The following is a 15,307-nucleotide window of genomic DNA, read 5'->3' on the forward strand; positions in this document are numbered from 1 at the left end:
CCTCTTCTCCCCCAACACCCACCCCCCCCTCTTCTCCCCCCCCAACACCCGCACCCCCCTCTTCTCCCCCCCAACACCCGCCCCCCCCCTCAACACCCCGCCCCCCTCTTCTCCCCCCCCACCACCCGCCCCCCCCCTCTTCTCCCCCCCCCCCCACCCCCGCCACCCCTCTTCTCCCCCCCCCCCAACACCCGCCCCCCCTCTTCTCCCCCCTCAACACCCGCCCCCCCCCTCTTCTCCCCCCCAACACCCGCCACCCCCTCGGCAGTGTCAATTTCAGCGGCCGGCTGATTATTTCAGTGAGAGCAGCTTCCCTCTCTGGATCAAAGTGAGCCGGCCGCTGAAATTGACACTGCCCGCTGCTCTCTCCCTCCAATCCAACTTTTAAGTTTTAATGTTTCTGATTGGAGGGAGACAACTGACAGTTGGGGTCCATAAGCCCCCCCGCGGTATATCGCGAACCGCGGTATTACGGAGCGCGGTATAACGGGGGACTACTGTATGATGGACGCCTACTATGTTTGCGCAGGACTGTACTGCCTCACTTTGAACAGAAATGTCAGACCACAAAGAAGGGCGAGGGCAGCGGAATGCAGGAGAGAGTGAGGAGGAGACAGAGGGAACAAATATCTAGCAGGCATAGGAAAGGGGTAAGATCAGCCTCGGGAGGGGCGCCACCACACTAGCAGGGAAAGCTAGCACCAGGAAGCACGAAAGCAAGGGGGCCGTGGCACACCTCCTGGAAGGCAGGGAGCGCGGCAGGGAGCGCCTGGCAGTGGGGAGAACCACGGGGGCAGGGATGGTGAATCTAAGGGGGGAGATGGGGAGGGGATACGCAAGGGGGGGGGGGGGAGGGAACACATGGGAAATACAAGGATAAGAAAGGTATGTTCTCAGATTGGCTTCAGCAGGTAAGATGCAGGTTGAGGGAGCAAGATGGCGCCACAAGCAGCTATTTTGGACGGTCCCTAAACAAAAGGAAAACCCGAAGTGCATTGGCGCACCCACGTGGCGTACACACAGTTGGTGGCCACGTTGGGTGCCCCCTCGACAAAGGGAAACCCCAGAGTGTAGGGGACCAGCCTCATGTTGTGAACGGTGACTGCGGCCATTTTTGACGGCCTCCTAACAAAGGGAAACCCCAGAGTGCAGGGGCGCATGCACCAGTTAAGTATGGTTGATCTCGCAGGAAGGGGCGGGGGGACTCAGAAACCCCCCACCTGGAACGTTAGGGGACTTAACAGCCCACTGAAAAGATCCAGAGTTTTTGCCCACTTGAAAAGTTTGAAAGCGTACATAGACTTCCTTCAAGAGAAGCACCTGAGGGAGAAGGACCTACTGTAGAAGGAAGGGCTGGGTGGGACAGGTGTACCATTCATATTATGGGATGAGGGCTAGGGGGGGGGGGAGGTAGCCATTCTGATTAGTAAGAGGACGGTGCTTACAAGGACGGTAACGGACCCAGGGGGGGCGGTACATCATGGTCAGTGATGCCCTAGACGGGGCACGTCCCAATAGTCCTGGTGAATGCAAAAGCGTCCAACTGGGACGACATGGATTTTATAAAGAAGATCATGGCGGAAATCACCGACATTGACACACACCGACCCATTATGGGGGGGGGGGGGCAGGCACTTGAACTGTGTACAGAACCCTTGACAGATCGATCGAACCCCAGAATGGGGAAAAAGACAGGCATGGCCGGGGAACGTTAATGGAGCAGATGGGGGCAGTGGACCCATGGCAGATTCGACATCCTGGTGAGAAGGAATTCTCGTTCTTCTCACCAGTACACAAGGTATACACCCGTATTGACCTCTTTGCAGTGGGGAAATCAGTGCTTCCGGACACAGTAAGAGGGAAATACTCTGCAATAGCCATCTCCGACTATGTTCCACTTTACATGGATATGAGGTTGGAGACAGGCAGTGCCCAACGCCCCACATGGAGACTGGATATGAATCTCTTGGCCGACAAGGTTCTCTGCCAGAAAAGATGACAGGCCATAGGTGAGCACATCACTAACAACCACAATGGGGAAGTCTCACCTTCCACGTTCTGGAAGGCACTGAAGGCGGTGATTAGGGGGAGATTATAACCTACAAGGCATGCAGGGATGGTGAAGAGAAGACGGCCAGACAGTAACTGATTGACTCTATCCTGGAGGTCGACAGAAGGTACTCCGAGGCCCCGACCGTTAAGCATCTGACGGAGAGGAAAAAGCTACAAATTGACTTTAACCGCTATCCACCAGGAACACAGTGCACCAATTCCACCAGGCACGGGGGACCTTTTATGAACACGGAGAGAAGACTAGCCGCCTGTTGGCTCACCAGGTGAGAATGCAGGCAGCCACGAGGGAGATAGCCCAGGTAAAGCACAGCAGAGATGGACTGGTAGCCAAACCAAAAAAGGTCAACCAAGCATTTGAGGCATTCTACTGGGGACTGTACACCTCCAAGACCCCCGACAGGGACGCAGGGATGAAACAGTTCCTCAATGGACTCGGGGGGGGGGGGGGGGGAAGAGAGAATAGACGGTCAGAGGTGGAAGCACCAATAGGACTAGGAGAGGTCATAGAGAGCATCAACTCCATGCAGGCGGGGAAGGCGCCGGGACCCAGACTTCTATAAAGAATTTGCACCAGCTCTGGCCCCGCACCTGCGGGAGATGGTCACAGGTTCACTGCCAAGGGGCACCCTGCCTCCTATGCTAACACAGGTCACCATATCGCTGGTACCCAAGAAAGACAAAGGCATGGCGGAATGCAGGTAATACAGACCCATTTTGCTGCTTAACGTAGATGCGAAAATACTCGTGAAAATCCTGGCCAAGAGACTGGAAGACTACCAGAAGTGGTTGCAAAAGACCAGATGGGTTTTGTCAAGAGTAGACAACTAACTGAGAACATCAGACGGCTGCTGAATGTGATACTGACCCCATCTGGGGAGAGAAAACCCTTGGACACAGAGAAGGCCTTCGATAAGAGTCGAATGGAAGTGTGTCATAAGAGATCCTGGAGCGGTTTGGGCTCAGGATGGGTTTTACCTCGTGGGTGAAACTCCTGTACAACGCCCCCAAGGCGAGCGTTCGGACCAATAATACCAGCTCTGAATACTTCCAGTTGCACAGGGGTACCAGGCAGGGATGCCTGCTGTCCCCACTTCTGTTCGTCCTGACAATTGAACCCCTGGCGATCGCTCTGCGAGACGCAAGAGGCTGGAAGGACATCTGTAGAGGAGGCATAGGGCGCAGAATTTCACTCTATGCGGATGACCTGCTCCTTTACATTTTGGACCTGCAGAACGGCTTGAAGGAAATCATGAATCTCTTGGAAGAGTTTGGGCCTTCTCGGGCTACAAATTTGAGCTGGGCAACAGCGAGGGATTTCTGGTGAACCCGAAAGGGGGAGGGACACACCTGGAGGGTCTGCCATTCAAGCTAGCCCAAAACAAATTCCGCTACCTGGGGATCCAGATAGCCCAGACTGGACACGGATCCACAAGTGAAATCTGACCAGCCTGGCTGAGGATGTTAAAAAGACTGACAGAGATGGGATGCACTCCTGCTATCTCTGGCAGGGAAGGTGCAGACGATCAAGATGAACATCCTGCCAAGATTCCTCTTACTGTTTAGATCCATACTGATCTTCATCCCCAAGGCCTTTTCCAAATAATAGATAAAACCATCTGCGGTATCCACATATTCCCACCAGCCATGCTAGACGCCACTTTTAAGAAGTGGAGACAAGACAGCGGGATGCTAGTGATTAGGGACTTCTACGTGAGGGACAGGTTAGCAACCTAGATGAGCTGACGGAGAGACTGGAGCTACCGAACAGATAGGAGCTCCGGCATTTACAAATCAAAAACGTTCTCCTCAAGGAGATGTCAAGATACTCTGGGGCCCCGAGAGACACATTGCTGGAGGAACTACTGGATAGTACGGAGAAGGGGAACTGTGAGGACATTGACTGCCGATTGTTAGAAATGGCAAGAACACCACTAGACGGAGCTGGACAGGAATGAGAGGACGAACTGGGGACCGGATGTAGGGTGGGGACTCTGGAGCGAAGCACTGAGCAGGGCCAACCCCACCTCCTCCTGTGCAAGGCTAAGCCTCAGGCAGTTTAAAATGATGCACAGAGCGCACCTAACCAGAACCCGAATGAACAGGTTCTTACCAGATGTGGATGACAAGTGTGAATGGAACCACGGAGGCCCGGCCACATGTTCTGGGTCTGTGTGTGTGTGTGTGTGTGTGCGTGGGGGAGGGGACCTATTGCCCATGGCTGACATGTCCTCGCTGCAGTTGTTGCAGAACCGCTTTAATGTCCACAATATTTCTGGCAATGCCTTATGGGGATTAGATCTCTGGCAATAGGATTCCTCATGATTGCTTTCCTTCCTATCCCAGAGTTCATTATTGTTCCCCTAGACAGTTTGTCTTTTTGCCATTCCCAGAAAATTCCATGGCTTCGGGTGTGGAGGGGTTGGGAAGGAGGAGGAAAGCAGTGGAATGTTCCAGCCATTAGGTGTGTTGCGAAATGGATCAACTGGTCTTCTGCATCTCATCGTTTTCTTATGTTCCTATTGAACAGGGTGAACACCTCTGTGGAGACAAGGGCGACAATACGTAAAACACACCAACGTAATGGAAGTAGGGAAATAGATAATTGTACACATTACAAAGTTAAAAAGGGATTTATGCAGGTCAAGTGCACTGGTGGAGTATTTCTAAAAAAAATAAATTTATATACAAATTAGAGGCGTTATAATTTTATACTGATCATAGAATTCCTACAGTGCAGAAGGAGGTCATTCGGCCCATCGAGTCTGCACCGACCCTCTGAAAGAGCACCCTATCTAGGCTGACTTGCCACCTAACCTGCATATCCCTGGACACTAAGGCAATTTAGAATGGTCAATCCACATAACCTGCACATCTTTGGACTGTGGGAGGAAATCGGAGCACCCGGAGGAAACCCACAGAGACACGGGTAGAACGTGCAAATTCCACAGTGTCCCGAAGCCAGAATTGAACCCAAGTCCCTGGCGCTGTGAGGCAGCAGTGCTCTCCACTGTGCCACCGTGCTGCCCCACTGATGTTGCATAAGTTACAATTTATGCGCAATATTAGTCAATAAGAAGAAAATACTTGAATACACTTGCCAGACTACAGTTAAACAAGAGATGGGATTTCTTACTCAGCAACTAACTTCATCAACTTCTCTATTATTGTTTCTTCTGGCCACAGACTATTTTTTTTCCTAGTGAAACCGAGCGTTCCACTGTACATTTCAAATTTCCATGTGTTGACATTGATATTCTTTCTTTTCATCCTTTGATATTACATTGAAAAGGATTTTTGGCAGTCCTGAAGCTTCAACAAATTTTAAATTGTTTTCCTCTTATTTTAGCCATCCATATGTAAGTCTGCTCTCTGGAGTAAGTAGTGTGTACTACGTCAAGAAGAATGTATCATTGCATTCAATATATTAACATATTTAACACTTTTGTGAAGAACATTGATTCAGTAAACCTAACATTCCAACCAGCTAGTGACAGAGTGCTATCTGTTTATAGAAACTTGCAAGAGGGAATAACTAATATAAGTTGGGAAAGGGGGCAGTGGTGCCTGTTATAAACCATTTCATTTTAAACATTCAAATCAAATGCCTATCAATTGACGTTCCTTGTAACTCTTTGCTTGCTTCGTCTTCCAAAGTTTTACGTTCAAATAATAATTATGTTTTAAATATAAGTCCTTGAAAAGGACTTGTATTTTCTCAGACACCTTACCACATGTCTAGGAAAAGGCTCAAAGCATTTACATACAACAAATCACTTTTAAACTGCAGCAACTTCTATTATACAATCAATTATAGAAAGTATTTTCCACAAAGCAAGAACAAAAAAGTAATTGAATAAATGGTCAGTTAATCTGTTTTCAGGGTTGGCGGCTATGAACAAATTCTCCATTTGTGAGACAACGTTCTCCCGGCAGAGCTGAATCGCACCTGATTTGCGTTCACGCTGTTATTACAAATCAGGAAAGCTAGTCACACTACTTAGCCATGCAATTTTATGCATGGCAAGGATTGTGAGGGATTCCCTATGGAATCCCATGGGCTGGATTCTCCACCGTCGGGATGCTCCATTTGGCCAGCAGTCAGGGGGTTTCCTGACAGTGTGGGGCTGTCCCACATTGACCAGCCGGCGAAACAGAGTATCCTGCCGGCGTGCTGAACCAGAAATCTGGCACGGCAGGACGCAGAATTCAGCCCCACTATCGAGCTGCCATTTTGAGTGGGTGGCCCATTAGTGAAGTCCGGCAGCTGGGCCCCCTCTCAATGCAATTCAAGTCCCCCCCCGCAGGATTTTCTGAGTCAGCCCCTCCCCTCTTCCACAGTACGAAGGTGACCCAATCCCCCCCACCAGAAACCCTCTAATTAGAGAGACCCTACCGGAGGCCCACTAATTAGAGAGTCCCCATGGAAGTACACAACTGTGGGAGCTTCCAGGCAGCGCATTCTGGAGGGGGATCTCTCTTATTGAGGGGTCTCTGGTGAGGTTCTCTCTAATTAGGGTTCTCAGGGGGTCTCTTTAATTAGGGGGTCTCTCTAGATAGGGGGTTGTTTGTGGGGGTGGGGTGGGAAGGTCTTGCAATGTGAGCGTGTGGCCCTCCAATGGACTTTGGGCAAATCCCATAAAGAGTTACCCCCTTGACTCACCGTGAAGTCCACCACGTCAGTGCTACGTTCCTCAAGACCTGCACCAATTCTTGCCCAGAGGACCAGAGAATCAGGCGGGCCTGGAGAATATGGTATGTGGCCCATTAATAGAATGCGAATGGATCCTGCTGGCGTGGGACGTGATCCTCAACCTGTGCCTGTGGGGAACGGAGCATCAGAACAGTCTCATTTTTTGTCTGACACTGGATTGTCCACTGCCTGCCACTAGTGGCAGAGTTCCCGATGCGGTGAAGAATCCAGCCCAGAATATTGACTCGGACATCTTTCCCTATTTCGAACATTGCATTGGGATTTTTAATAATGTCTGAAACCAGTGATCAGGCTGTCAAGACCTTGATCCATAGGATTGCACTCCCTCAGCACTTTACTAGAGTGTCTCTCAATTGTATATTCAAATCCTGGTGTGGGACTCGAATCCACAACCTTCTGACTAAGAATGAGTGCGACCAACTGAGTCGAGTTGACCATTTCATTAATCTTTAACGTGGTTAAAACACACACAGGAGTTAATTTCTGCCCATTGTACTTACTGTTTTGGGTCAAGGGGACATGGAATTCTTCTTCTTTGGTTTTCACCCTGCAAGAAAATTTCAAAAAGATTTAACTTGAGTATGTGAATTGACAGCCTTAGAATTAGAGGGGGTAAATTCAAAACAGAAATGCGGAGACATTTCTTCAGCCAGAGAGTGGTGGGCCTGTGGAATTCATTGCCGCAGAGTGCAGTGGAGGCCGGGACGCTAAATGGCTTCAAGGCAGAGATAGATAAATTCTTGATGTCGCGAGGAATTAAGGGCTATGGGGAGAATGCTGGGAGGTGGAGTTGAAATGCCCATCAGCCATGATTGAATGGCGGAGTGGACTCGATGGGCCGAATGGCCTTACTTCCACTCCTATGTCTTATGGTCTTATGTCTTATGGACAAACTTTTTAAAATTAGGAAATTGGTAACAGCACTTAATGATCCACATTGCTCTGCATATATTTCAGAATGTTTTTCAGAGCTCAACTTCGGAACTAGTGTAAAATAGTTCAATTGTTGGAGATTGACTTTAAACAGTAAAGGATCAATATTGGACATTTACACCAATTCAACACCTCAGCCATGGGACCATTTTGGTGCTGTCAGGTTTCTCATCTCATATGTTACATCAAATTATAAGCGGACTAGAAATAAACATCAAGATGACCAAATGCATAATTTTTATGGTCCACCCAAAACTCTGAACCTTTGCTCTTGACTGTAGATCTCGCCCTAGTTGCTGAATCAAATGTAAGTAACCTGCATGCAATCTCAACATTTACTTTCTCACAAAGTATGAATAGGATCTCGGACAAACAGAATAAATGACAGGCAGTGAAACCAAAATTGCAGGAATAGTAAATAACTATCTCGCTTCAGTATTAATTAGGAAGACAAATCAGGTTGACATGAGATTGGAAGATGACATTAGAAATGAGAAAAACACATTTTTAACAAATAAGGAGAAATATTAAATTAATTAATCAAACTGAAAGACCATAAATCACTGGTCTGAATGGATTGTATCCATGCATTTTAAAGGAATCTATGGAAGAAATAGCAGATTATGCATTTTTAACAATTTGTTAGAACAATGTGCATGCTAGTAGACTTACAATTTAAGGTTGAACATGTTCAGCGAACTATAGACAGCTTAACATCTGTCGTGGGAAAGCTAATGGAATCTCCTATTAAAGGAGAAAATGTAAAAACATCTAGAAACAAAGAATATAAAGGTAAAGTCACCATAGTCCTGGATGATCATAGGCTGCTTTCCTCTTTAAGGGTTGAGTTGACTGTAGGTGGTTTAACCTGAGGATCACCACACCTCAGGAGGACAAGGTTGGGAAGGTGGGCCTTCATGAATAATCTCAGCCTGTATGAGAATTGAACTCGCACTGCTGCCCTACTCTGCATCACAAACGAGCTGTCTTGCCCATCAAATTAATAGTTAAACATGGAAATCAAAATGAATAAACTTGCTTGACCAATCTTATTGAATTTTTCGGGGAGGTGAGAGTAGGTAAGGGTAATGTAAAAGATGTGATACATCAAGATTTGCAAAAGGCCATTGATAAAGCACCACATAACAGATTAATGAACAAGGTCAGAGCATGCAGGGTCGGGGCAAGTAGCAGCATGTTAGTTGGCTGCAAGACAGAAAGCAGTGAGTAAAGATAGCTATTCAGAAAGACACAATGTGGGAAATAGGATCGCAAAAGAATCAGTGCCGGGATTGCTGTTGTTCGCAATTTATATAACAATTTAGACTTTGGAATAGGACACACAACTTCTAAATATGCAAACACCAAATCAGAGGGTGTAATGAACTCCAGTTGGCTTTATTGGTTGGCCAATTGGAGTATGAGCTCCCTCAATGATAGCTCATTGAGGGGGCCCATATAATCACCTGTGTAGGCTTTGTGAGCAGTCTTAAGTTGACTGGACTGCTAGCAGCACTGTTTGTAGCTGCTCCTGTAATATCGTTATTGTAAATAAATATTGGTGTGGTAACGGAACTCCTGCCTCCCGTGGATTACTACAGTGGCGACGAGGTAAACTACAAATTTTGCGGGGACCAGCTGCCGCACTCGGAGGGTAAGCCTTGCCATTTTTAAAATGCCGTTTTTTGGGAGGTTAGAGGCATTCGACCCGGCTATTGAGGACTGGTCCCAGTATGTGGAGAGAACGTGTTACTTCTTCCGGGCAAATGATATACTGACGGACGAAAGGAGACGGCTTATCCTGCTGTTGGCGTGCGGACCCTCCGCTTTCGCCATTATACGTAGTCTGACTTATCCCGATGCAACGGACACGAAAACTTTCCAAGAAGTAACGGAATTGGTGAAAGAGCACTACGACCCAAAACCACCCCTCATTTTGCGTAGGTACAGATTCTACACAGCGAAGCGGGAAGACAGGGAGTCAGTCACAAATTTCTTAACCCGCCTGAGAAGGTTGGCGAAAAAATGTGAGTTCAGCCCGACGCTAAATGAAATGCTTCGGGACCGGTTAGTGTGTGGTATAAACGACCTCACAGTACAGAAACGCCTGTTGGCGGAAACGGAGCTAGACTGCAGGCAGGCGTTACAGCTCGCACTGTCCCTAGAAAAGGCAGCAAGTGGGGCGCAGGAACTACAGGGCATGCCAATGGAGGTAGATACCTGTGAGAGGGACTACCACAACGGGCCCTGCTACCAGATAGCCGCTCTCAGGAAAAACCTGAGGAATAGAGGGAAAAAGGAAAACCCCAGAACTGCCCCCAAGTCTGCCAGGACTAACTGGAGACAGAGGGAAGTACCGGCTGAGGCTCCCCCAACAGAGAAGGACCGTTTCTGGCACCAGACAGAGTGGGGTAACAGCAACAGAAACCCTAGAAGGAGGTGGCAAAAAAGGAATAGCAGGTGGGGACGCAGGGAAGTACACAACCTAGACGCCCCATCCTCCTCCGAAGGGGAACAATTATATAATATTATAACGAAGAAAGCAGAACCCATTAGGATTACCCCACGGGTGAACGGGCGGCCGGCAATAATGGAAATAGACACGGGTGCGGCCGTATCAGTAATGGGAGTGGCAGCATTTCGAAAAATCAAAGATGGACTCCAGCCACTAACCCTAACAAAAACATCGACGAAACTTAAAACCTACACGGGGGAACCCCTGGAAGTTCTAGGCACGACTCATGTACCTGTGGAATATGAGAAATAATTGCTCAGATTACCGTTGACGATAGTAGAGGGCTCCGGACCGAGCTTAATTGGACGGAACTGGCTGAAAGACCTAAAATTAGATTGGATGAAAATTTTCCAGAGTGGAAGCGGGCAGTTGAGTGGAGTACTCCAAAAATACCCGGAGGTCTTCCAGGAAGGTGTGGGGGAAATCATACGCGCCAAAGCAACTTTGCACGTGGACCCAGAAGCCCATCTGAAATTTTGTAAGGCCAGGCCGGTACCTTTTGCATTCAGGAAGAAAGTAGATGACGGAATAGAAAGGTTACGGCGCGACGGTATTATCAGACCAGTACAATTCTCGGAATGGGCAGCGCCGGTGGTACCAATTTTGAAGCCAGACGGCTCGATACATCTCTGTGGAGATTTCAAACAGACAGTAAACAAATACGCACTGCTGGACAAATACCCAATCCCGAAAATAGACGACCTATATGCCAAATTGGCAGGTGGGCTTTTGTTCATGAAACTAGACATGCGCCACGCCTACCTGCAGTTAAAACTGGACAAGGGCTCCCAGAAGTTCGCTACAATCAACACCCTGAAGGGCCTTTTTCGTTATACTAGGCTACCTTTTGGAGTGTCATCAGCCTGCGCTATATTCCAGCGTACGATGGAAAATATTCTGCAGGGACTACCGCAGGTGGCGATTTATTTGGACGATGTCTTAATCACGGGTAGGACAAACAGGGAACACTTAAGGAACCTGGAGGAAGTGCTCAGGCGTTTTGCAAAGGCAGGCGTACGGCTAAAAAGGGAAAAATGTGTTTTTCTGGCCCCACAAGTGACGTACCTAGGATATAAAGTAGACGAGTCAGGCTTACATCCATTAGAAGACAGAGTAAGGGCAATAAAAGAAGCCCCAGCTCCCACCACGGTCCAGGAGTTACGATCATTTCTAGGGTTGGTAACCTATTATGGAAAATTTATTGAAAACAGGGCGTCCATCCTAGAACCCCTCCACCAGCTACTAAAAAAGGGACAAGAATGGAAATGGTCCACCCGCCAAAACCGAGCATTTAGGGACATTAAGGAACAGCTGTCATCCGAAAATGTCCTAGAGCATTATGACCCAAGGAAGGAGTTGGTGGTCACTTGTGATGCATCCCCCTACGGGGTAGGAGCCGTCTTAGCCCATAGAGGAAGGAATGGGGAAGAACAGCCAATAGCCTATGCTTCAAGGACCTTGGCGATGGCTGAGAGGAAGTACGCTCAAATCGAGAAGGAAGGACTGGCAGTGATATTCGCAGTAAAAAAATTTCTCCAGTATCTGTACGGGCGGAAATTCACCATAGTGACGGACCATAAGCCGTTATTAGGGTTATTAAAAGAAGACAAGTCAATACCCCCGATTGCATCAGCTAGAATCCAACGCTGGGCGTTGCTACTGACGGCATATAGATACGTTCTGGAGCACAGACCGGGAACACGAGTAGCACATGCAGATGCTTTGAGCAGACTTCCCCTCCCGGACACTCCGCCGCAAATGCCAAAAGTAGAGGAGACAGTAATGACTCTCAATATTTTGGACACCCTACCAGTAGACACACAACATATTCGGTTGTGGACGCAAAAATACCCAGTTTTAGCCAAGATGAAGCATTTACTGCTAACAGGGGAACTGGAAAGACCAGTGGAGCCCCAGATGCACCCATACTGGAGCAGAAGGGACCAAATAACCGTAGAAGACGGTATCCTATTATGGGGAGCCCGGGTAATCGTCCCAGCTCAGGGCCGTCAGGCAATCTTAACTGAGTTACATCACGGACACCCAGGGGTGTCTAAAATGAAGATACTAGCTCGAAGCTACGTTTGGTGGCCAGGTTTGGACACAGACATAGCAGCCTTGGTACGTCGGTGCCAGGAGTGCCAACAGGGGCAAAGAGTGCCACCAGCGGCGCCATTGCACCCGTGGGAATGGCCAGGCAGACCGTGGACCCGCCTGCATATTGACCACGCCGGCCCTTTCATGGGCTCAATGTTTTTGGTGATAGTGGACGCCCACTCCAAATGGTTGGACGTCCACCGGGTAAACACGGCAAGTACAGCATCGACAATTGAAAAGCTATGGGCCTCGTTTGCAACACATGGACCTCCGGAGGTATTGGTGTCGAACAATGGAACGGCATTCACAAGTGGGGAATTTGGAAAATTCCTGAAGGAAAACAGAGTCCGTCACATCAAAACAGCCCCTTACCATCCAGCGACCAACGGCCTGGCAGAGAGAGCGGTCCAGACACTTAAAGCGGGACTCAAGAAGCAGCCGGCAGCGTCAATAGACACAAAGCTCTCCCGCTGGCTGTTTGATTACAGGATCACACCGCATTCCACAACGGGCATACCGCCAGCTGAACTCTTAATGGGAAGGCGGCTGCGAACGAGGCTGAGTCTCCTTTTCCCAAATTTAACGGGGAAAGTGGAGAAACAACAGGAGGTTCAACGCAGGGGGCATGATAATAGTCGGCAGCAGAGACATTTCCAGGTGGGGGCACCGGTTTGGGTCAAGAATTATGGGAATGGACCAACATGGGTCAAAGGCACGGTAGAGTCCCAAACAGGGCCCATATCCTATGAGTTTGCAATAGGAGGTAAGGTGCTGAAGAAACACCTAGACCAAATAAGGGCAGCGGAACCACACCTGGAGGCAGGCGAAGCAGGACCGCCTCAAGCTGGGATAGCCCAGACGGAAAGGATACCCACACCCCAGCCCCGAGCAATTTCTCCAGACCCCTTCATCCTGTCATCAGAGTCGGAGATGGACACACTCCCCGAGGAGGAGGAAGAACAACTTCCAAGGAGGTCGTCAAGGAAAAGACGGGCACCTATAAGGTACACCCCGCCCACTTCGGAGAACGACCCGGTGGACGACAGAGGTGACAGACCTAGACATGAGGAGCAGGAAGAAGCTCAGAGGAATGCCAGCTGGCAGGAATTCCTCGGACCTTGGGGGGGAGGGGTGTAATGAACTCCAGTTGGCTTTATTGGTTGGCCAATTGGAGTATGAGCTCCCTCAATGATAGCTCATTGAGGGGGGCATATAATCACCTGTGTAGGCTTTGTGAGCAGTCTTAAGTTGACTGGACTGCTAGCAGCACTGTTTGTAGCTGCTCCTGTAATATCGTTATTGTAAATAAATATTGGTGTGGTAACGGAACTCCTGCCTCCCGTGGATTACTAGAGGGATAGTCAACACTTGAGTGTAATAAATTATAGGATATTAATAAACTTTTAATGATGTGTTTCTATACCCCTATGACCTTTTGCTCCTTTGCTTATTCTTATTTTCCAGAGATCGCACAGGTGCCTCATTCTTCTGAACAAATTGCAACATCTGTGGCACGGTGGCTAGCACTGCTGCCTCACAGCGTCAGGGACTCAGGTTCAATTCTGGCCTTGGGTCACTGTCTCTGTGGGTCACTGTCTCTGTGGAGTTTGTACGTTCTTCAAGTACCTGCGAGGGTTTCCTACGGGTGCTCTAGTTTCCTACCACAGTCCAAAGATGTGCGTGGGTTAGGTGGATTGGCCATTCTCAGTTGTCCCTTAGTGTCCAGGAATGTGCAGGTTAGGTTATGGGATCGGAAGGGGGAGTGGGGTGCTCTGTAGAAGGATTGATGTGGACTCGATGGGCCGAGTGGCCTCCTTCTGCACTGTAGGTATTCCCTGATCTCACACTATTTATATTGAAGTTAATTTACAGAACACGTTTATTCATGTTTATCAATTAAAAAAAAAAAAAATTGGACAGGATTACGGACAAATCGCAGGGACGAGGGTTGAAGCACAACTATTCTTTCAAAGAGTCAGGACAGACACAACTGGCTATATTCTCTGGACAATGAGATTGAATTGAAACATCTTAAAGGATTTGGCAGGGTACATGCTGAGAAAATGTTTCCCCGCTGGGGAGTCTAGAACACAGGGTCACGGACTCAGAATAAAGGTTCAATCATTTGGTCTGAGATGAGGAGAAATTTCTTCCGAGGATTATGAATATTTGAATGTATTTGCCCCAGAGAACCATGGATGATCTGTCATTGAGCACATTCAAGATCGGTTGCTAGATTTTTTGGGAATCAAGGGATATGTGGATAGTGTGTTATTTGACTTCCAATGTATTGGCTATAAAAGGCCTTTGAGAGGTCCGCAGGTGTCGAAAAGCGCTACATAAATGCAAGTTTAAAAAAAAATCAAATGTTCATTATTCTTTTCTAATTACTGGGGAGATTACATACTTCACTATTTGGAGCCGTATTCGCATGCTCCCCACAGAGACGCTTCCCCTCCGCAACGATCATTTTGCAATATCTCTTCTTCTTTTGCACGAAGTACCCGCATCTCCCTGGCAGAGGCGCCTGGATGCCATTTGCAGCCCTCTCGCCGGTCATGTTGGCAGCGAATCCCGCACAATCCCCCAGCTCCCCCGTCAAAACAAAACACGGGCCCGCTTTCCAGACTGATCCGCCCCCAGGAACGCGTTAAACAAAGTGATCTGCGATCTCAGGACGGAGTTCCGCTAAGTTAACGGGCAGTAAGGCGCTTTGACAGCTCGTATCGTCCAGCGTGGAAAAGAAAGGTCCACGACCGAACCAGCTTTGCCGGAAGGCGCGTGGGCCGAAGGTTAAAGGGCAAAGAGCGGACCGGCGTGGCCGGGCTCCGCCCATCCCCCCCGAGCACCAACGGCCGTGCGCGAGGCCGAGGCGCCAAGTTTTGAATGTGGAGGGATCTGCCATGAGCTGGCAACTCTTCAGTGAGATCGTGCGGATCCTCGTTAGATGTAAAGACTGCGAAGAGAGGTGAAGTGGC

General features: G+C 48.7%; 2 protein-coding genes across 3 annotated transcripts in view; one reads left to right on the forward strand and one right to left on the reverse strand.

The window, feature by feature from the left end:
• Window positions 1–15,115, reverse strand: part of trmt13 (tRNA methyltransferase 13 homolog) — a 44,560-nt gene extending 29,445 nt beyond the window's left edge. For both annotated transcript variants that reach the window (XM_038794765.1, XM_038794764.1), the window contains exons 1-2: window positions 14,737–15,115; window positions 7,285–7,331 (exon numbers count right to left, since the gene is read on the reverse strand). In XM_038794765.1, the coding sequence (XP_038650693.1) occupies window positions 7,285–7,331; window positions 14,737–14,889 (200 nt within the window). In that variant the 5' untranslated portion in view covers window positions 14,890–15,115. The remainder of the gene's footprint in view (window positions 1–7,284; window positions 7,332–14,736) is intronic.
• Window positions 15,116–15,194: 79 nt separating this feature from the next.
• The window catches only part of sass6 (SAS-6 centriolar assembly protein), a 107,903-nt gene continuing 107,790 nt past the window's right edge, over window positions 15,195–15,307 (forward strand). The window contains exon 1 of the mRNA XM_038794770.1: window positions 15,195–15,297. Coding sequence (XP_038650698.1) covers window positions 15,233–15,297 — 65 coding nt within the window. The 5' untranslated portion in view covers window positions 15,195–15,232. The remainder of the gene's footprint in view (window positions 15,298–15,307) is intronic.

This window comes from Scyliorhinus canicula, chromosome 4 (assembly GCF_902713615.1).
Source record: "Scyliorhinus canicula chromosome 4, sScyCan1.1, whole genome shotgun sequence".
NCBI classification, from domain to species: Eukaryota; Metazoa; Chordata; class Chondrichthyes; order Carcharhiniformes; family Scyliorhinidae; genus Scyliorhinus; species Scyliorhinus canicula.